The sequence below is a fragment of the Lethenteron reissneri genome, chromosome 12 (genome assembly GCF_015708825.2).
Source record: "Lethenteron reissneri isolate LAM-NWPU_2019-01 chromosome 12, ASM1570882v1, whole genome shotgun sequence".
NCBI classification, from domain to species: domain Eukaryota; kingdom Metazoa; phylum Chordata; class Hyperoartia; order Petromyzontiformes; family Petromyzontidae; genus Lethenteron; species Lethenteron reissneri.
Window position 1 is genome coordinate 5,142,438 of NC_083790.1, and position 23,624 is coordinate 5,166,061.

Consider the following 23,624-nt stretch of genomic DNA (forward strand, 5'->3'; position numbering starts at 1 on the left):
CTCATCATCATCGTCATCGACGTCGTCGTCATCATCGTCGTCATCATCGTCGTTGTCATTGTCGTCGTCTTCGACGTCATCGTCGTCGGTGGTAAATGCGAGACCAATATCTGGGAGGGTCCCACTTTTCAATTTCTGAAATCCTCATGAGGTGCCAATGCTGAAGTTGGCTGACTCATCGGTGGGCTGAGGTGGTGAGAGAGCATTTGGAAGTTAGTCAAGATGCAAGATCAGAATCAGATTATTTAGTTTTTCTGCTGGAGGAATCCGATTAGCTATTAAGCTCTTGTTTTACAGATGTCCAGTCGGGGCGGGTAAGAACGTTACAACAACAAACAACACAAACAATACGACAGGAGTGCAAAGTACAAGAAAGGTAAACAAATCACACAAACACATACAAATAATACCGAACCATGCCCATCCTAACAGACAAAGCCCACTGCGGTATTAACTTAGTTTTCAAAAGCCACCTGGCCACAAATGATAGCTCAACAAAGTGGCTTATCATGCAAGGTGTGGGCCAGGGGAGGCGTGGATGAGGCATGGCCCAACAATCGCAGCGCCTTGTGGAGGCCCTGTAGCTGAGGGGATAGGACACGAGGTAGCTTCAGTGCGAGAGGCCAAGACATTGCATTTGAATGCACGTGTCACAAGAGCAGAGGTGGGACAAAGTCATTGTTATGCAAGTCCAAGTCGAGTCTGAAGTCATCAAATTCATGACTCGAGTCTGACTCGAGTCCAAGTCACATGACTCGAGTCCACACCTCAGAGGTGGGACAAAGTCATTGTTATGCAAGTCCAAGTCGAGTCTGAAGTCATCAAATTCATGACTCGAGTCTGACTCGAGTCCAAGTCACATGACTCGAGTCCACACCAGACAAGAGCCGATTGTAGACTACCCGGGGACCTTTGTCTTTGTGTGTACGTGCGTGTAGGTGCATGGCTCACATCGTTGGAGAACATATGCATCGGTCATAGGCCTCCCATAGGTTTACTCAGCCTTAAATGAGTACTTGGTGCGGTGTGTAAACACCAACACTTGGCAGACAAAGGCGGCCAGGCGTGGTGGTTTTGTCCACCGACCCCCCTCTCGTGTGCCATACTGTGCTACTCGCGGACAGCACTTGGCTCGAAGGCTATTCGGGGGATCTTTGTCAGTGTTTTTGTGAAAGTGCACAGTGGGGGAGCACAGGCGGTGCATCTGTCAATAATCTCAGTCAGTCAACCCCGAACAAGCACCCGTGTCTGTCCCGTGACCCCTTGACCTCCTGCCAGCAGCAAAGCCTTCGACCACTCCATCAGAACGACGGCCTCAACGCTGCACCTAGCCTGGCACGAGCACCACGGTGGCGTCGCCGCAACTTTCGAGCAAAGCACCGGGAAGATTCCAGCTTGTTCAGAATGCAGCTGCACTCCCAGGTCGAGGTTGTGCTCTTGTGGTGACCCCGCTTTTGCTAGCGAGGCACCTAAGCTATGGAACGCCGTGCCACGTGAAATCAGGTAATCGGAGTCGGTAGAACTATTGAAGTCTGCTTTGAAATCCCATCTCATTAAACCGAGCCTTCCCTCCTGAGTTTGGTCGGTTGCCCCCGGTTCTGTTTTGATTTCCTGCTCTCTACGTATTACGCATCGGGATCCCAGGATGGAGTGCCGCATTATACATTTGAATTATGACGACTTCGCTGGCGAACGGCGTTCGGCAAATTGTACAACCGTCTAGATTTGAAGCTTTCGTGACTGCAAGGATTCATATTCTTAGTTTTTTTTTGGTAAAGTCTATCGTGATGTGACGGTTCCACCTGAAGACGGATGCTTGTGTTGCCTACGAAACGTCGTGATTTTTATTTTATTTTTATTTTACTTTTATTATTTTAAAAATTTTTACCTACGTGACTTTACCGAAAAAACCTAAAAATATGTACAACCGTCGTTGCTATCGGTCTGGAGGGGCTGAAGGGGTGGGGGGGGTGTGGTGGTGGTGGTGGTGGCAGAGGCACAGCCGTGCTCGCACCGCGCCAGCGTGAGGTCCAGCCCATGATACTCGAGCGCACGGCCGTGCTCGCCCAGACACACGTAGGCGTTGCCCAGCTGGCTGTAGATGGCGCTCAGCGTGCGCGCGTCCTCGGTGCCCACGCGCACCGCCGCCTCGAAGAACGAGGCGCCGGCACGCGCCTCGCCCGCCCGGCACAGGCGCTCGCCCTCCAGTGCCAACTCCAGGCACGACGCCTCCATCCTGGGTGGGGTGGACAACGTGCACACGCGCGCGCACCTCCGATTAGCACCGGTGGCGACGTACGGTGCGAAAGAAGTTGTGCGCGCACGGGCAGAAGCGCACAGTGACGAAGAGAAATTGCCCACCAGCAACAACCCACCACCTCGCGGCAACAGCAGCAAAGACGGCCGCCGCATCGCGCTGCGCTTTCAGATGCGCTTCTGCGGCCGTCTGGAACGCTCTTCCTTCCGATATTAGGAAGCCGCTGTAGTTATGCACATTTAAATCTGCTTTTTTGGTGTTTAATTTGTCGTCCTTTCCCGCACCTCCGATTAGCGCGGTTGGCGACGTACGGTGTGAAAGAAGTTCAACATACGCATACGCATACGTATGCTCAGCACCTTCGTCAACTCGCGCTGACCAACGTGGTAAACTGTGGTGAAATAACTCCCATGACCCGTATGGTACGGGGGGGGGGAGGCGATGGGTCAGGGGTTGGTGGTGCTCATTCAGCAGTGGATTGACAACAAGCGCTCCACGCGGCTGTGCACGTGAGCGGCTGATACCGAAAACTCGATCTACCCAGGTAAATGCTGTCATTTCCACTACGCTAGCAAAAGACTAATGTTGGATGAAGTCTGGTTTGGTGGCAGTGCGCCTCCGATGGGCACGTGCTGTTAGCGGAGCAACGTTTTGAAGGCCAGCACAGCTCACACGAGATATTGGGTGGCCAGCTCCATGCCCGCCCGTCATTATCTCCACCGAGTCCCCATTTAAGGTTAAGTCGAACTAGAGGAAGCCCAGGACTGCTACAGATATTCGTCATTGATGTTGGCTGTGAGTGGGAATCAAATCCGCGTCGCCGGATTCGTAGCACAGTGCGCCGACCACTGCACAATCGTTATTCGACATCTGTCAAAAATAGCTTTGTAGCTCATCGGATTCCTTGCCACTTGAAACAATTATTATGGTCCTGATCGCTTCCGCCCCAACACCCCCCCCCCCCCTCAAAAAACCCACCGCAGAATCACACACACACACGGGCACACAGGGGAGATGCAGATAGCCTTGTTCAGACTTTCCCTCTTGAGTCGTCTGCCCAATGGCAGGCTTGTCATTGACTCGGCCCCCCCCACCCGCCCACCTCCGATCTTGAGCGCACCGCTTGATCCCACTGTGTACGGCACCCCCCCCCCGCCCCCCAAAACTTCGCCAAATCGTTCGGCGGCATCTTTCTTCTAGATTTGAAGCTTTCGTGGCTGCAAGTATTCATATTCTTAGGTTTTTTTCGGTAAAGTCACGTAGGTAAAAAAATAAAATTAATAAAAGTAAAATTAAAATAAAATAAAAATCACGACGTTTCGGAGGCAACACAAGCTTCCGTCTTCAGGTGGAACCGTCACAGCACGATTACTGTTTCAAGTGAGAGGGTTTTTTATTATATTTTTATTTTACTTTTATTAATTTTAATTTTTTACCTACGTGACTTTACCGAAAAAAACCTAAGAATAGGCATCTTACTCTTAGTTCTTTTGGTAAAGTCACGTAGGTAAAAAAATTAAATAAAACTTAATAAAAATAAAACAATAAAATCACGACGTTTCGGAGGCAACACAAGTCTCCGTCATCAGGTGGGACCGTCACAGCCAGATTTGCAGCATCACTTGATGCAGCAAATCACCTGATACAGCCAGATTTGCAGCATCACTTGATGCAGCAAATCACTTGATGCAGCAAATCACTTGATGCAGCAAATCTGGCTGTGACGGTCCCACCTGATGACGGAGACTTGTGTTGCCTCCGAAACGTCGTGATATTATTGTTTTATTTGTATTAATTTTAATTTAATTTTTTACCTACGTGACTTTACCGAAAGAACTAAGAGTATGAATCCTTGCAGTCACGAAAGCTTCAAATCTAGAATAGGCATCTTTCTTGGTTCTGATTTTGGCGTCTTTCTCAAGCAACCCGTTCCAGAACTTCCTTCAGGAAGCTCTAGCCTCTGAGAATGCGCACGAGGCCACGTGTTTCGCATTTGTTTCAAGATAGTTGCAATGGCACTTCTCTCCTCTTCAATACTGAAGTGACAGCCTTGAAAGAACACATATCCACCCGCTGAGTATTAGATTGAGACTCCTCTTATTCGCGTGAATATGGTGAGCGGGAACGCTCTCGGCAGATCCTATTATCTGTGAAAATAGCTCCCACTATCCGCATTGGTTATCTATGGAATATGCGGTGAATGTTCCACCACTTTTGGATGGCTCCTCTTATCGATAGAGGCACGTATAATCGGAAGAATATTAGTGCACCAAGATTACTTATCTCCGATATTCCCGGATAAGCTACAGTTGCCGCCACCTCTAGATAATCACGACAATATGCAACAATTGTGGATAACAGGAAAAATCCAGCGGTAAGATAATAGGGAGATTTTTTTTAAATAGATTGGGAGCATAGATTATATCCGTCACGGGTAATAGACCCACAGCAATGTCCCATGACATGCAAGGTGAGAATTGATTTTTTTTGTCGCCTTAGGCAGTGCCCAACTGCCCCCACAGTGATCAGAGAGGGCTTGTCCACGTGAAACCAAGGCAGGAGCATTAGGCGCTGATGGCTTGAGTGCGCTGGTAATTCTATTCTTGTGTGCGCTGATATGTTCGAGAGCTAAATGTCAATGTCGAGGTCTGCTAGCCACGAGAGGGCTTCGGCAGATCGTGTAGTTTTACTATTTCCTTTCTCGTTGAAGGAGCGTAGACGACAGGGTTTACTGTATGATCTATAGTTTGGGTTGCATTGACACAATCGCACGACTGTGGATTGTCCTGAACTTCCCATTTATGAAGGAGATGTACGCTTGGGTAAAACCTGGTGATGCAGTATCTTAGAGGAGGAATGTGAAAGCCAGGAGGTGCGATGTTTGAGTCCCAATAAATCCTCACAAGGATGGGCATACAGTACTGGTATCTCATTGTCCCACTGCTGCTCTCTAAAATAATAGGGCCATGGTTTTTGACTCAAGGTCACATCGACTCAATTACTCATTTTGCTGTCCAAAAATCTTATTCTGTGATTATTACCCTTACGTATTTGTCGGCATGTTGAATGTCTTTCGTACCGTACGTAGCCAACCGTGATAATCGGAGGTGCACGGAGAGGACAACAAATTAAACACAAAAAGCAGTTATACTAATAGGGTTTTGCCCCTTTTTTCTGGCAACAAAGCTGACACCTTTTGCAAGGAATCATGCTTACATTAACCACAATACTTGCAGTCAAATGCAAACAAAAAAAATACTCTGATAATTTATCCATTGTCTTTGAAACTGATTGGTCCACACCAGAGACAGCTTTCTTTGGAGCCTAGTCTCATATGGTGTTCGACCAGATGACGCCAAAAGACGCACAGTTCAAAGACAACGCACTACCAGAGTAATGAGAGCTCGGGGTGAGCAGCTACATCATGGGACCTCCTTTGCCAGTACCAAAATATACTAATAGGGGTTTTCCCCTGCAACTTGAGCACTGATCAAGTTCCAGTTGCGGCAAGCGTCGCACAGCGCATCCAATAATTGATTAAAGATTTTAGCGCAGAGAGTTAACATCTGCCATCGTGAAACACGCTTTGTTAATTGCAGTTCGCGTCTTTAGCGAGGTGTAAAATCACAAAAGTCACAGCATGTATTTTATGAAACCGAGACCAGGTACATACTACACGAGGGAAGGATGGTACGGCGACCGAACAACATTCAATGTCATAAGCAATTCAAACGTTGGAAGCCAACCTGTAATCAAATCACCGTATATTGTCACCGTACAGAAGAAATTCACTTACTGCTTCCGTGATTGTACACAAGTTGCGAGAATGAAAACCAACCAGCCCCACAGTCTGCTATGCCAACAAAAAACATTATTACTTTAAGCTTTGCATACATTAAAAAAACCCGTGCTGTAATGTGGCTGGCATGGGTCGCGGTGCAAGTAATACAATGAGGTGCCCTGTCCAGGTTTGTAACCGCGTGACGGGGCCTCTGTAGCCCATGGGTCCCGGTTGCAGTTGCGCCCGCCTGCACACTCGATGGCTAAATGGCGACGCCAATGTATGTACTGGATGTTGAACTTCCTTCGCACCGTACGTAGCCAAACATGCTAAGCGGAGGTGCGGGCAAGGACAACAAACTAAACATAAAAAGCAGTTCAAAATAAATGGGACTCCAATCTATGTTTAAAAGTGCCGAGCTCCAGTGGCTTCCTAATATCGAAAGGAAGAGCGTTCCAGACGGCCGCAGGATACGTTTCCTAACCGATATCAGGAAGCCAAACCATTCAGCAAAGTCAAACCAGACGCTCGTTTCTCTACATGACAACCCAGCAGCAGCAAAACCCAACATCCGAGCCCACCATTTAACAGAGTTGGCATATAGGTCAAATGACCACAAATACACAACAACTTAAAACCTAGACTTGCCAAGAAACAGACAAGGGTGCTTGACTGGTTACGGTTGCCAGGGGACAGCAGCTGTACCTCGGCTTCTTCATGCCCCTGGTTTTTTGAACGTAAAGCCAGAGTTCGATGTCGAGCGGCAGGGGACGAACGCTGCACTTGAGTCCTCGGTGCAGGACCCGGTAGACGTCGCTCTTTTCCATCGGTCCCCTTCCCTCCCCTCCGCCAAAGGTCTCTCTCCCTCTCGGATGCGTCGTCGTAGTCTTCTCCACGCAGAGTGCACCGATCGGCTACTCTTTACGCGGCAGTCCCACGTGTCAGGTTACGGCTCTGTTGCGTAATAAATCAATAAGCGTTCAACACTTTCACAAACGAATGAAAGTGAAAATAACGTAGGAAGGATAAAAAAAAAACTCGCCTGCAATTGTCAATTTTGTCAGAACATTCTGCAGAGAACTGTAGAACAAAGGCAGGCCAACTGCATTGAAGAGAAAATGTAATCGCGGAGCTGCGATGTTTCAGAGCTTCCGGAGTGACTACTTGATTTAGATAATTATGGAAACAAATGTGCTCGGCAGGTACTCACGGCGGGGATTCGCGCGCATGGCACAGGCTTCAAGTGCACGTCAGCGACCCGTCCACGCCTCGCCTGTGCAGGGCACCGACCGTGGCACCACAAGGGACAATTCCCAGCCGCTGCTGCCTCCTCCTCCTCGGCACGCGATTATTGGGCGCGTTCGAGACGCCTCGGCGCTTCGTGTCTTCAAAGGCGACACTGAATCGCTGCTCACTTGAACGAGCCACTCGGTTTTCTTGAAATTCGTTGTTCGGTGCACACGAATGTTACGGAACGTGACTTCTCTCCGATTTGTCGACGAATTTTTTTGTTAAAAAAAAAAAAACTCCTCCAGCTTAATAGCATTCTTTCAAAATAGGAGACGTGAACGCAATTTTGTTTTTTTCACTTTACTCTGGCAGCGAAAAGACCCGGCAGCTTCGTTTGCCCGCAGTAAAGGGCGGACGAAAGAGGATGAGCGACGTCACTGGCATCAGCATCGGCACGAGTTGAGCAGCTCGCGCGGTGGGTCGCCCGGCCCTCTGCGCCGTCCGTGGAGCTTCGCTGTCGAAGCCGGATCCTAATCGGCTTGTGGCCCCAGGCAGCCTCGTCCTGTGACTCCGGGATTTTGCTGCAAGCCCCACGGTCTCTTTCTCTCTCTCTCTATTTAACCTCGGCCGCTCCGTCCACGCCGCTTGGTTCGGAGCGGGCGTCCTCTTCACGGCATGCGAGCGACGAGCGAAAACTGCCATTGCACCCCACGTGTGCTGGGCTATCATCCTCGACATGCACCGGGCATGCTGGGTCCACGAACCTACGACTTGTGGGCAACTTATGCCACGCTGAAAACCTTGACCCAAAAAAAATCTGCTCTTCGCTGTAACAACATCCGATCTAAGCTAGAGCTCTCAAATCTGTCGTCGTCGGACATTCGCGCCTAACAACACGGGGTACGGCAGACAGCTAAGCATTGCAAACTGCAACAGCAACAAAAACCTACACAGCTGTATCTATTCTAAGTTATACAAAACAAATCTAAAGCATTTCGAGCAAATAAACACGCCCTTTTTTTTTTACTCAAAGCTAATTTGGAATTTTGGCAGCCATCTGTACGGCGGATTTTTTTTTTTTTGCCTGTTGCCATCCTGACATTTGGCAACGGCGTAGGGTGCCCTATGAAGGACGAGTGTTGAAAGTATATTTACACGCCAGCCATAATCTAGCCACGAGGGGTTTAGTCGCACGGAGCTCTCAGCTCTACCATCAGGAGGACAGTAGCTTAACCCGTTCGCGGATTTCACGTGGCCTTGTGAGTGAAGGGCTCAATCAAGACACCATGGTGCGGTTATGATTTATTTGTATTTTTCTTTTACTTTTCACCTACAACCATCTACAAAATTGGAAGCAATTTTAACTTTCGAAATAAATGTTTAACAAAAGGAGGAAAAACAATACAATACAACCCAATCTACGCAGAGAAAACCCACGGAAAAAATGTTGTTGTTGGCACTGCACATGATTGGAACCCACCGATTGCTATGAAATTCTTAAGTTTGAATACATCACAAAGAATAATATCTCACGCACACAATGCGTGACCTTGACAGCGCACTCAAACCCCCAAATTCTGCTCTGCAGAAAAAAAATCGAACCAGAATGATGATGCTGATGATGATGATAATAACGTAAGCCGCTTCCGTGACCTTCTTCTGTGAAATCGATTCGTGGAGAGGCGTGGGGGAGAAACCAAAAACAACCTACCTTAATGCTGCTTAGCCCTCGTTGACACGTCATTAATAAACGTGACGTGTGGAGTCTGGCTTCCTCGCGAGGAAGGTGCAGACGAAACAGATGCACGCTCGCGTGTGCCAGGGAACAGGCTCGCAATTCGTTACATTTTGTTGACTAATTTGGTCATGGGCTCTTTCTTGGCAGTACCGATTGCAAATCTGTCAGAATCGATACTGTCAATTTTTATTTGTAGCTTTTGTTGCGTCTTCATTTGTTCCGTTAAATGGTACAGGATTGAAGAATATCGGTGACATTACAGAATGCAATTATAATTGATGAACAAGTTAATGATGACATAGGAATACAAGAGCGCGCAATTTGGCTTTGATGTCATGAGCTGCAGCCAGATTACCTCCACTCTTTCCACGCACAGTAAACGCCACACACTGCGAAATGCGATTGTGCCTGCCTTATCACATAATTCCATGACGCGCGCAATAACTTGCGTGCTTAAAAGTAGAGCAGTACCGTTATAATGCCAGCACTTTCATCTTTGACTTGAATGTTATCCAATTCGTGTGACTGAAGTGCACAGCGAAAGGAAGGCGAAATACTGTGCTGTGTAAAGGTTGTGGATTTACTTTCCAACACAAGTTCAAGTTTCATGTATTAGGTATAGCCCTGTGAGCCATTCGGCTCTTCAATCGGGTGCAACCGCAAGAAACAAAAAACAAAAACATGAACAAGAAAACATCTTAAAGTGACTATGTGCAAACAGAAAATCCAAGAAAAGACAGCAAAATATTGCAGAAAAAGCACCGTACACCAACGCTGTGTGCAAAAATCCCAGTGGGATGCAAGTCAAACAACAACAACAAGACAACTTAGATTAAGGCCATCAGTCTAACTCTGTACTACAACAAACAAACATGGCCAAACCAAAAAACTTTTCAAAAATCACCAAAATAAAGCCATAAAAGCAATGAAACAGTGATCATAGGAACTGTGACCGAATTTTCACAATAAACTACGTAAACAACATGTACTACCAAACTCTGCAGCCATAGCTGGCTGCATGAGTCACTCCACAACAGTAGGAGCATCAGTCGGAGTATCAACATTTTTCAATGCACCTTTAAGATCAGCACATTAAATCAAAACACAAATCATACTTTGCAGCGATCATCCGGAGCGAAACATTGTATTTCAGGCCACTGAATTGCAGTGGCAGCTAGGGGTGTACAACTCCTCTAGAGCAGTTTTGAGTGAAGATCTCAACACACCGGCGTGCTGTACCAGTATCGAATTGGCACGTTCTGTTTACGTGACAAACCTTGCTAGTTGGCTGTGTCGGGTGGTGGCGGGTTTAACGACACATTTATATATTTACGCGATCTAACCCCCCCCCCAAAAGCCTGTATTATGGATGATATTGGTCACAGAAGCCTACGACGTGTTAAACTAACTGTGCTGTGTTTAACATTGTAGCAGCAGTTGGCGAATACGTCATCGGCCTCAACGTCATTCACGAAAGAGGCGCGCTTTTAAAACGCTCCGGCCATTGGCAATTAAACCTGCACAGCGAGTTGTCCTTAAACGTACTGCTCTTTAATAGGCGTGTAACAATTCCCCCAGCCCCGCCTGGCTTATGCAATGAGCTGTAGCGATTCAGGGGTCGATTGCTGAATCACAATTAGAGACAATAATATATTCTTGTTTTGTCATGCGGTGGTGAATCTCGCAGTATACACGTGTGCATACAACAACAATTCGTACACATCTAAATATGTATGCGTACGGTGAACTTATTTTGCACCGTGCGTTGCCAACCGCGCTAAACGGAGGTACGGGAATACATGCGATCTGTTGTTGGATCGTCAGCTAGAATAACCAATATTAATCTCCAAATATATGCATGGTTACAGCCCTCCAATTTAATATCAAGCCTTGAGTAAAACATTATCTCTTCTGTCGTGATAACTGCCACGGCTTCATTTCAGCCGAGTGTACGCTCGTCGATGAGCAGGGAAATGTTTCCACACCCGGGACACCACATCCAGTATGCATCTACGGCTGGAGCTACTCGTCACGTGCCGACTCCAATCTCTCGGCGACCTGAATAAAAACATGTTCAGTGAGAAATTAAGCCTTTTATAACTGCACCAAATGAATAAAACACAATTGGATGATCACAGGCAATGGCCTGAGTCAGTCAGCACTGTCCCAGCCATCCACTCATCACGGCAAGAACTCGTGGCAGGCGTTGGATTTCAGGAGTGTGTCGTGAGAATGCACAGCGGTCATGATTATCTGCACAAATACAGATCAAGGAACACGCCTGACCACTCAATGCAGCACGACAGGCTCGTATCACTAAACCCCCCCCCCCCCCCCGCCAAAAAAAAAACGTTTCAGGCTCTAACCCAATCACTCAGCGAGAAATTGATCCCAGTTACATCGTCGGGAACGTAAATTTGACGCCGCGTGATAATCGAGCCATGCAGCGGCGACCCTGCCGGGTCAGCACGACCGATCTAAGGACCATTTGCTGCCTGCGTGGAATTCCTCAAGGGGAAATTCCGCTTAGTTGGTCATTCACAGCAGCACGTGTTAAATGGAAGTGGGAGGTGGAGGGGGGGAGAAATCACTGAAGATGTTTTATGGAACCTGTCGCAGATTCACGTCTTGTTGAAACAGCTGAAGCGCATCACCTTGACGATTTACCCCCTTCGCCGAAACCCCGAGGCAAAAGCAACATTCGTTGACTCATGAACCCGGCCCTAAAGAGCGGCGACGTGGATGGGGCGATGGCCCATTCGAGGTGAGCGGTTCGATCCCAGCACCCCCCATCCCCCACCTCCCTCCACCTCCCCGGATCCCACCAGGGGTTTAATTCACCAAAAGAATCCGCGCTGTCTACTTCGGTGAATGTTAAAAAGTCCGATGGTGCTATTATGCCCACGCCAAGGTTCAACGTATTCGAAATGTTTAAGTAACTTGCAAACTATCCAATTGAGTAAAACAGCATATTAACATCGCTACCGACTGTTCAATGACTGCAGACTAAATATACTGTATACATGTCTCGGAAACACGGTCCCTTCGCAAGAGCCTCGCGTTATGTAAGAACGGCACAAATGCCGACTGTGCTAATGGAAGGGCGATGGAGTTGGGGGACGTGGGTTTCCACGGGGGCATCTCGATTGGCTAATCTGAGCCACACCACGAAATGAGGCGCAAATGGGAACGCGCTGGGCATCGTGCCTTGAAAAGTCCCTCCAGAGAGGTGAACTCCTTGTTCCGCTGCAAGTGCCTTCGGAGAGGCAAGTTTGTGCCCATATTAAGCTGACGCCTCCCAATCAACTCCCCCTTGTCGCACGGACTCAGGTTAGTTGGCTTCGTGGTAAAGGCGCGCCTTGCAGAGGATCGATTTGATTAACGCGGCAGCAATTTCCAAAATTGCAGGCGGGTGCATGGGTCTAACAAAAAAAATAGTAACGAATTGGCATGTTCTGTTACATGAAAAACCAAGGCCGTAATTATAATATATATTGGGGGGGGGCACACCACCCCCCCCCCCATATTCAAATATGCTCAAAATGTCCCCCCAATATATTGCTATAAACAAATTTTTTTTTTCAAATTACTATGCTATGTACATAAAACAACAAATTGCTAAACCTTGGCCACAATTTCTGGACTTGTCTTCATATAACAATGCATAGATTTGTGTTCATATGATTGTGGTTATGGTTGTACTTTATTCATCCCTAACCTCTGCCATTACATACAATGAAACAAGAAAAGGTAGAAAAATAAAAAACAGAGCAATGTAATACAATATACTATTAGACATTATTGTAAAAAAATAAATGAAAAGTCCATCCCATGTGTTAGTGAATTTTTTTATATTTTAGGCAGGAAATTAGTTTTCAAATTTTTATTTTTTTCTGGGAGGGGGGGCCCTAGACCTCCTGGAAGATTTAGTGCCTCCCAATGTTGACTCCATGGCTACGGCCTTGTGAAAACCCTTACTAATTGGCTGTGTCGGTTGGTGGCGGGTGTAACAACACGTTTATATTTACGCGATCTAACAAACAAAAAAACTGTATTATGGACTGTATTCATTATACGTGTAAAATCAGTTGATAGTTTTTTTCGGTCAATCTCCACATATATGTAAAAGGAAAAGTTTTGAATATGTGTGTCTGTTCACAATGTTAAGCCTACTTCCCGACATGCAACAAACTGGAAATTTGCCATGTGGGTACTTTCCAGACTGTACACCATGCACAAATTATAAAAATACACTTTTGTTTTTTTGTGGGGGGGGGGGGGGAGCTCAATAATGCAGTTATTTTTTGCACGGCAAGTGAGTTGGGACGTCAAATCTGTCACGTGACCCGCGCACGTGGAAGCGTTACGCATTGTAGTGTAGTGGGTAGCGCTACGCTGCGCTACGAACCCGGCGACCCGAGTTCGATTCCCGGCTCACGGCCACCACCGGTGACGATTATTTGAACCGGTCCTGGGCCTCCCCTAGGTCGACTCAGCCTCAAACAAGTAACTGGTGTGGTGTGTGAACATCGCCACTGGGGAGACAAAGATGAATCCAAGTCCCGGGCAAAGCCGGGGTAGTAAAGCTAGTGATTAATAAAATAACAGATACAACGAGCTGAGAGCAGCAATAGTGTGGCAGATGTAAACTTTAAAGATTGTAGTTTTTTTTATACATTCCAATTAAAACGTGAACTTGTGAAACAAAACTATTGCGGAAATTGAAATCAAATACATATATCACAAATGATATCGTGGCAGCGTAAGAGAACATTTGGGAAACAAAGCGTAGAAAGAGATGTAGACAAAATACAATCCTCAGAAGGGAAAACAATTGCAAAAGTATTGTACTGCACGACACGCCGTGCAATCTAAACGCCCCCACTCAACACAAAGTCCCGCGCCACAACTTTAACATATCAGTCAATGTAAAAATAAACATAACCAATGGAAACAACGGGAACAAAAATATATATAACCCGACTATTATCATCGGCTCGTGACACACGCAGCAATTCATGGATAATTTGCTCATTAGCATCGGTCTGCGTACAAACTAGGAGGCGGATCAGCAAGAATAAAAAATATATATATATACAATAACGTGACAACCTCTGGAGGAAACTAAACAGATTCTGTTTTCCAGACAGCAAATCGATGCGCGGCTAAGCTCGCTCTGTGTCCCATCTCTTGCCGAACAAAGCAGAGCACCCCCCTCCCAAACACCCACCCTGCACCCTCTCTCCACCGCAGGAGTGACAGCAAAGATTAGAAATCTATTAAACTCAACTTTTTTTTTATTTCACCAGTTAAAGCCCACTGAGCTATTTAGCTCTTTTTCAGAAGCGATCTGGTCACATATAATGGCTCAACGAAATGGCTTATAACGTGCAAATTTATAGCAGCCACATACTCTAAACGTGTGATGTTGATTCTAAACGTGGAGGGGAAAACCGGGCGACCCGGAGAAAAATCCACGCGACCACGGGGAGAACATGCAGACTCCAAATATACAGCAGCAGGCGTCAGGGTCGGGTTCGAACCCACGACCTCCTGCATACACCAGGCGAGGGAATTAACATCTCCTAGCCACCGCGGCGCTCACAAATAAATGCCCTCTGTGCCGTCGCGGAGAGACGCCTACACCCATGCCTCGTTCCGCTGGTGATCACGCGTAGACGCCACACCATCCCTGGCCGCGCTGGTCACGTCTTGCGGCTCGCTGGGCTACCGGCCAAAGCTCGGGCTGAACGATCTCATGAACGATGCGGCAAATACTGTACGTACCAAGATGATTCACCGCAGAAAAAAGTTCAATTTTAGTAGAACGGTTTTTTCTTTTTACCCAGGAAATAATCGTCATCTCTCGTCTTTATGATTTTTTTGTTTTACTGAGTGTTTGGCAGTTACTGTTTAAAGCTTTCTATTGTTGAAAACATAAATGTATAAGCTCTGTCCGTCTGTCTAGGCCATAGAAAACTCTCTAAAAAGATTAATCGAATATTGATTACATTTTTGTGGAAAATTGTGTCTCTATCAGAGAGTTGCCCTAACGGAATGTGGCCAAATGTATCAAAGGGCTGTCCAAAACTTGCCAATAAAAAACCCAGTGCCAAATAAAAAAGCAAAGTGATGACATAAAAATGCTATGAGCATGCCAAGCGATGATGTCATGCAACAATCTACGAAGCACCTGCACACACGCTGATTGTATTACTCCATCTCCATGGTGGACGACCTCTCAGCTGCGTTCCCTCCATGATGGAATGGTTGCCATTCCATCATTATTCTCGAGCACTAGAAATGTGTGTCCTACTTATATCCACTTACTTTTCTCAACAGTAAATTTTATGGATCTAACTTACGTACGTTCTCTGAACCATGCTTTCCTCTTCGCGTCTCTCGGTGCAATTCCAAGAATGTGTTTCCCCATGCTTGTTTGCACACTGTTGAGCTTTTGTTCCAAATTTCCAAAAAAATTAAAATTGCTCAATTGGGATTACAAATCATCGCTCCCTCCTGGAGGACTAATGCCCCAAATCACTCAAAATAAACTTGTTCCATTTTCTTTGTCAATATTCCACAAGCGGTAGCACACATTCTTTAAAAAAGTTTTACCTCTGAGGAGCATTACCGAATCCATATATAAAGGATGGTAAAACTGTCAATACCATCAGAGAAGCAGGGCCATTTGTTGGAACAAAATTCGCAAACCTATTTACTGAGTGTTTACACAGCAATGAATGTACTCAATCATGGAATGATGCGTCGATCGTTGTTATATTCACCAAAAGGGAGACAACCCCAACTTGAAGAATTACAGGCCCAATAGTCTCCTATCACACCAATATAAATAACTCACAAACGTGAAAAGGAACCGATTATGGGAAAATTTTAAGTTCAAAATGTGCAGGCCAAAAAATAGTATTTTAAGGATTTAGAAAGGTCTTTCGACCACCGACCGAACATATTATTTTACTCAAGTAATAAAAAAGACAAATTCATTTTAAATCCATCGATTATTCCTGACTTTAGTCGACTGTGAAAGCCATTTTATTCATTGCAGTCATCACACTCTCACAAATAGAGCCCTTAATAACACAAAACATAGACATAAAACAAAAACTATTTAAAAAAAGATATGTAAAAAGATTAATCATCTACACAGAGATTGCATCAAGTGACAAAATACAAAATCAGAAAATTATTCTGGAGAGGAGATACGAATTCACGAAAATTCTGCACGTAACGATGAATCTTTGTCCAACAATAAACTATTAACGGTCTTCTTCCTCGCGTAACCAGCTGCAACGTCACGGCGCCAGCTAAAGCTTCGTACAATTGGGTGTCCGTAGATCAGCTGTGCACTCTCTACGGCTGTGACGAGACGCACCGTGTGCTCTGGGTCACGAAACAAATTAAAATACAAAAAAACGCAGTTCAACCGCCGTTCTGCGCGAACTAGATAGATACATTCAGTGCATTTTTTTTTTTAAACGAGGCGAGCGCTGTCTTGGAATTAAATAAATACACGCAAAAAAATACGCCCATGAGTGTCTTTCAAAAGCGACCTTGGACGTAAAATGATGACGGTGGCAAGAGGCATTGCGTAAAAACGTTCACTCATTCACGTGGCAAAACCTGTAATGCTCGCAGTTCAAGGGGGCAGCATGAGTGGAGAAGCACAGAGTCCTCCTCAACAACCAAATCGAGTTCAAGCCGAGCTCGCCTCTTCCTCACCTGCATCGTCCCCTCGTCGCTGATGCACCCTCAGCCGAGGGGAACCCGTCCATTTCCTCGCTCGCTCGCTCGCTCCCTGCTTCTTCCTCCTCCGCTCAGGACGGCCGCGCTCCAAACGCGTGCGTCTTCAGCTCTGCCCGCCGAACAAATCGGAGATTGGGAAAAAACACGCGGACGCGCCGACACATTCGACGAGGACATCTCGAGCGCCGTGCGGTTCGCTGCCACGAGCTCGGGGCCGATGTCGCCACTTTCAGAGTTGAAGGATATTTATTATTTCGTCGGCGGATGATCCCGTCCAGACAGTTTTGCTCGGATATATTACAAGGGACGGTCGTGATGCTACGTGAGCACAGCAACAGCAGCAGCAACAACAATAACACAAAGACAAACAACATCAATATTGCTGAGAACAAGTAACAGGGTCCTTATGGAATATTGCCGCACAACTAACAAGCGACAATGCATCTTCACTTGCTGTGCCGCAACCACGCTGCTTCCAGAGTGGTGCTGTGTTCCAGAGCGAAAGAGGCGCTCGCGCTGAGCTCCTGGAGGTCAACGAGAGACGCTGCACCGCACTTGGAGCTACACTCTGTCCCATTCCCTGCCTTCCCATTGCCTCGTCACTCACAGCATTGTTCGTATTGCTCGAGGTTGATTCACTCAGGGCGCTGTTCGTGGGTGATTCACTCAGGGCGCTACTCGTGTTGATTCACTCAGGGCGCTACTCGAGGTTGATTCACTCAGCGCGCTGCTCGAGGTTGATTCACTCAGGGCGCTGTTCGTGGGTGATTCACTCAGGGCGCTACTCGTGTTGATTCACTCAGGGCGCTACTCGAGGTTGATTCACTCAGCGCGCTGCTCGTGGGTGATTCACTCAGGGCGCTACTCGTGTTGATTCACTCAGGGCGCTACTCGTGGTTGATTCACTCAGCGCGCTGCTCGTGGTTGAATTCCGCCTGCCACAAAATTGCACTCTTTTGTTGGGTCGGTTTCTCATGAATTTTCAGTGCGCTCTCTTGCCTTGGGAAATGAGAGCCATACCGTCTCAATGTGCCTTCAAATGTAAGTGAATATTGTTAAGACGCAAAAAGGATTCGCAATACGGTGTTCCTAATTATGGGGGAGCAGGGGCTAAGTTAGATCTATAAACCTCGCGACCTGAGTTCAATTACCTGCCATGGTTAACATCAGTGGCGAGATGCACCCTGTGTCCCTCTCACCCCTTCACCAAACGTATTCACTTTTTAAATCCTTTATATTAAGTTCACTTGCTTGCTTAGGACCGTGCAAATCTTTCGGTCGTTTTTTAACCCACTTCCCGTGATCCAATCGAGCTGACATTTTCCACACAGACTCGTTGTGCGTGACAATTAATGTTCGTGAAAAATGTTTTCCAAAATTTTACACTTTTTAGGACAAAAATATGATATTTAATTACCAATTGTTTAATGGTGCAATGCAATCATCTGACCCATAGGTGGCAGCCATCTCAAGCCAGAGGACGAGAGGACTCTTGCCGCCACGCATATAAAGAATTTATAGTGAAAAACTTTGTTTTTACGGGTTATACTTATTTTCTATTTACATTTTAACAAGTAAAGCCCACTGAGCTATATAGCTCTTTTTCAGAAGCGACCTGGCCACAAATGATAGCTCAACATAATGGCTTATCACGTGTAAATGTATAGCAGCCAAGTACTCTAAACGTGTGATGTTGATTCTCAATGTGGAGGGAAAACCCGTAGGACCTGGATAAAAACCCACGCGACCACGGGGAGAGAGACGCCGCAAACTCCAAATATACAGCAGGCATCTGGGTCGGGATCGAACCCACGACCTCCTGTATACCAGTCGAGATAATTAACATCTCACCACTGCGGCGCCCAGGGGAGCTAAGGTATATGGTCAAACAACCTCCACGGTCAACACAGACATTTATACAGCAGTGGGTTCACAAGGGGGCTGTACAAATTCCTGGGCAGACCAAGATCTTTCAAATGAGACATTGCTCATCAACATTCGTCCACTAGTTTGTAAAGAGAAAAACTCAATAATGGAACATGTTTGTTAAACGCTTTGCAGAAAGCCACAAACAAACCGATTTCCCCCATGCCGAGACCCAATCGTGCAGCCTAATTGCCAAGAGTAACTTGAACATTATTTAGCAATGCCATTTGTCTTGGTGCCAAGTCATGTACTTTGAACACTCCATCTGAACCCATCACCCATCTAAATACCTTGATGTAGAGGTGGTCAGCTGGTTAAGGTTAGCGCGCTGAGCAGGCACCGCTGAATTCATGGGTTTAGAATCCAGGCAGCTGCCTGCGATTAAGCCGGATTCTTCAGTGTAGTGAGTTGATGGTCTCAACCCAGTCAGCAATGACTAGCACAAAAAAAACCACCCAGAGCAATGAATTTGGTTCAGCACTTAATTTGACTAAACTCCAGCTCTAAGAATTAAAAACATTGTCAGTTTACAAACATTACTTTTGTTGGCATGGTGGGTGAGAAGGTGCTACCCCCAGAAGTCACGTGAAGGGATCTGAGAGGCAGCTCTGTGGTATCCACTTCTACAGGTCGTTCTCTAACGTGACGGATTTCACTGCTCTGCAAGAGATCAGAATGGGTGCATCGCCTTGTGGCCTCAAGCCGATTGCGGAATCGCGATGATCAATGCGCTGTGTAGTTGTATTGTACTGACTCAATTTCACAGCAATGGGGACATAAGTTTGCAAGTGGACTTTGATAGCTCCTCCATTGCTTGTCCATTATTGATGGGCAGTGCACAGAGCAGAGCGTGGAAGACATTGTGCATACTCTGTGCTGTAATAAATGAAAATATACTTTGTCGACAAAAAAATTCCCCATCTCTTTTGAAGTTTGGTTTATGCCAAAGCTGGCTTTGATTTCTTGCGAGCTTTGAACCTGACGGCAAATGTTGGGGAGCAGTATTTTTTCTTTCCAAATACAGTACCTGTATTATTAATGAACACCTGTAGTGGCATACTTCGCATATCATAATCCAGAACCGCTAGACAAAAACGTCATTGTTCAATTGAGCAAGGCCTGCCTTATAATTAATGGAAATCAGCAAGACCTATGTGTAACACGTAGAATTTCACGACCAATATTATTCATAATCAAGGTTTTTGGGTTTAGATCGCGTTATTTATAAATGTGTCGTAACCCTCCACCACCCGACACGACCAATCAGCAAAAAAGTGTCACGTTGACAAAAGACAAATAGTTCACTGCTTCAACACACGGGTGGGCTAAAGCAGTGACCTATTTGTCTTTTGTCAACGTGACACTTTTTGCCGATTGGCCGTATCGGGTGGTGGAGGGTTACGACACATTTATAAATAACGCGATCTAAACCCAAAAACTTTGATTATGAAAGACCTACGTGTCTCAATGCTATCCTATTCTTGCATGTGGCAATATGTTCATGAGCTAAATGCCAATGTCGAGGGCTTCGGGAGAGAGAATTCGTGTCGTTTTCCTGTTCCTCCACCATTGAAAGGAGCGCAAACCACAGAGGAATATTCTGTGTGGTCCACAGTTTGTGTCGCATGGCCATGATCACGCACTACTGTGGCTTGTCTTGAAAGTATCTCCATGGGTCTCTCTGTATCTCTATTTGGCTGTATGCGATTACTATATGATCCACAATTTGGGTGATATGGCCACAATCACACGGTGGCTTTTGTCTGGCTCAATTCTAACCGTCAAATATAACAGCATTAATGTTATTATTATTATTGTTTAAGAATTGATATCTGTGAAAAAACGTGTACAGAATATCCACGAGCTTTTTCCATGAAGCTTGCCCATAAGATTCGAATATGTGTATTACTAGTGGTGTAACAACACATACATTCAACGATAAATGTCGTTTCTTCAGCCCACAATACACGCATCAAATCGGGTCTGCCAGAATCGATATTTTAACGTAAATATACGGTTCGCGTGATCCCCATCAACCATTACTGTATTTTAAATAATGATTAATTCTTCAAGAATCGAACTGTGTGACACTGATCCGTTTTCGTGCGAGCGAGTAATCGCATTAAATATTCAAGAGGGATGCTTTGAATTATTTTGATACCAAAATGTGCTTGTGAAAAAAATAACACTCCCACCGTAATGACATTTTAAAAAATCAAGACACGTACCGATTAAACAAAATCAATTATCAAGGTAATTAAGCTCCCCCTCACCCCATCCACTCCCCAATACCCTGCACATATTTGACTGTTTAGTTTCCACGAAGTAATTGTAATCCAAACAGTGAAAAGTTTTCACTTTTTAACGTGACGGAAATGCGATGCATTGATGCCCTTTGACATGCATAATTTATTCATTATTTCCATACTCATTTCAAACCGTGTTATTTCATGTTTAGGCTTCTTTGATCGTGCTATGTTTTGATCGTGTTGTGTTTTGTACAGTTATACTGCCAATAAACTGCAACATGGCATGGCATATTGCCGTAATCTGAAATATTATCACATTCGGCGTTCCCCATTTCACCATTGATGAGAATGAAAATCTCCTTTTCGAAAAAAGTCACGAAATGCAGGAATTTCTTCATCAAAGATCTTACACTAAAAACTAAGCAAAATGTTGAATTATACTGGAGAGAAAAAAAACACGACTGGAATTTGACCACTTGGAAGTACACGTTACTGCCTTTGTATTCATTTATTTTTAAAGAGATAAGAACGTGCTGAAGTAAATGTCTTTTGTCAGGGAGAACTGAATCAATACAACATCTTGATGCAATCCAGGTGAGATATCAGTGAACACTTTGGAATTCCTTCAGAACCTCTCTTTCCCCCCCACCAAGTTGTTATAGCCTTGATCAATTCAATACGCGTGTTCACCTTTATCGATTATAACTTTAAAAGTGCTGTTTGTTGCTGGCCACGTAGATTTTTGGGGCCTTTAGGTTTGTCCTAAGCAACCATAGTTAACAAACAAAAAACCGAAACTTAAATGTAAATCTTTTTCAAGGGAAATCTGGATCACAAAACAATCCAGAGCAGTGCGTGATAACGAAGACAACCATGCAACAGGGTGGACGTATTTTCCGATACATTAAACGTCAGAAAGTAAAAAAAAATGTTGGATAAACATGCAGAGAAAAGTGATGCACTGAAGATACTCCATTTCATAAAATGAACAGTTTTGATCCGTGCTATGATGTTGGCACACGTTGGTTCCTCTTGTACATTAGATCACAGGATCATTATTTATCAACATACAAACATAATGAGATTTGTGTTAATACTGTAACACAACGAAGCATTCACAGGCAGCAGCAGCAGCACTTTTAGAACTGTCAGACAAATAAGAGCTGTCTGTGCGACAGGATGTGTGTGCTCAACGAGAATAAAAAATACCTTTCTATGCAACACTACTATTGTGAGTCACGCCTTTTCGTGCACCACTCAAAAGCAGATAAATTAATTTTCACCAACAAGTCTGTCGCCGAATGTGCGTTTTTATTCTATTTTTAAGGCAACGTTCTTGACGAATGTTGACGAGAGGGGGGGTTGTTTGTTAATTTTACCACACGGGGGCGCTGATGGAATACCGGTCCCTTTGGTATCATGAAAGATTTCTGGAAAGGTGTAATTTTCCCAAGGCAAAATGTGGCCAGAGCAACGAACGCGCACAACGCATTCAGCAACGCACCGTTGCACAACTGTTATTGGGGTAAATGACCACGCGTTAGCATCCGAGACGTTCTCTCTACGTCTATACCCTCTGCAATAACGAAAGTCATTGCTGCTGATGCCATCATCATCAATTACCCTGTGCCACGACACTAGATACTGTAATATCATGCAGTCGGAAACCGCGTACTACACAACCCAAGGCAGCAATTCACAACAGCTCTTGGTTATACGTTTGCTGTGACACATCAGGGGGTGCATTTCCTCGACTTATTCAATGATGAAGCCACGTCCGTGCACGGACCGCACTGTGTGATGCAACGCAAAACACACAAACGTGACAAATAATCACCTCTCCTCTCAAGTGAACATTTCCTCGTTAACGTGATCACGACTGCTCCGGTGGTGATTTTATAATCGTCATACCCCGACATCACAGCGAGACGCATATTCGTGCGCTTTTGGTGCAATTCGCCCGCACCGGGGACGTGGCAGCAGACAGACACACTCGCTTCCTACCTTGCATCCCTGCTGCTGCTGCGGATGGGATGTCGTTCGGTAGGTGTGGGTTGACACTGAAACAGCTGGCACGTGCAGTAAAATAATGCTTTCGTTGTCCTCCAGGTCCCCCTTCCTTCCTCCTCCTCTCGCTCGCTCGCTCTCTCTCTCGTCTCCTGCCGAAGATGCCGGTGACTTTGGGTTTGGAGGGGTGGCTGGGTTGGTTGGTGGGTGGGTGGATAGGAGGGGAGGAAATTGCCGCAAGCGTGGCGTGAATCCTAATCAGCCTCCTGCGCTGCCTGTCAGTTCTCCCTCCCTCCCTGCCTGTCCGTAGTCGTGTCCTCCTCCTCCTCCAGCTCGCTCCTCATCGTCAGCACGCAGCAGCCCCCCCTGTAAGTCATCAAGCACCACTTCAATGAGTGGTGGCGAGGAAGAGGTGACATTCTTTTGGATATTTAATTTTGTTTTAAACCCTGACCGATGTTGATTGTAAATGTGGCTGGTGGAGATTTTTTTTCCTTCCTTCCGTAGATAATAATTCGTTTATTGTTTAAAATAAAAGAAATGTCACGAAGAGCAAAGCGAGAAATAAATAAATATGTCGTGGTGTATCTCGAATGTGTAATTTGATTTCATCGTTTCAGTTTTTGGTCGCTCATTTATTTATATCTTTGAAATCCGGTGCATGAAAACCCA

At 45.7% G+C, this 23,624-nt stretch overlaps 1 protein-coding gene across 2 annotated transcripts in view; it reads right to left on the minus strand.

The window, feature by feature from the left end:
• LOC133341792 (G-protein-signaling modulator 2-like) overlaps positions 1 to 23,223 on the minus strand; it is a 52,366-nt gene extending 29,143 nt beyond the window's left edge. The window contains exons 1-3 of one of the 2 annotated variants that reach the window (XM_061550514.1): positions 22,950 to 23,223; positions 16,747 to 16,879; positions 2,015 to 2,236 (exon numbers count right to left, since the gene is read on the minus strand). In XM_061550514.1, the coding sequence (XP_061406498.1) occupies positions 2,015 to 2,236; positions 16,747 to 16,799 (275 nt within the window). In that variant the 5' untranslated portion in view covers positions 16,800 to 16,879; positions 22,950 to 23,223. Of the gene's footprint in view, positions 1 to 2,014; positions 2,237 to 6,743; positions 7,711 to 16,746; positions 16,880 to 22,949 lie in introns of those variants that run through there. The other variant, XM_061550513.1, reaches the window with a different exon arrangement.
• Positions 23,224 to 23,624: the final 401 nt, after the last annotated feature.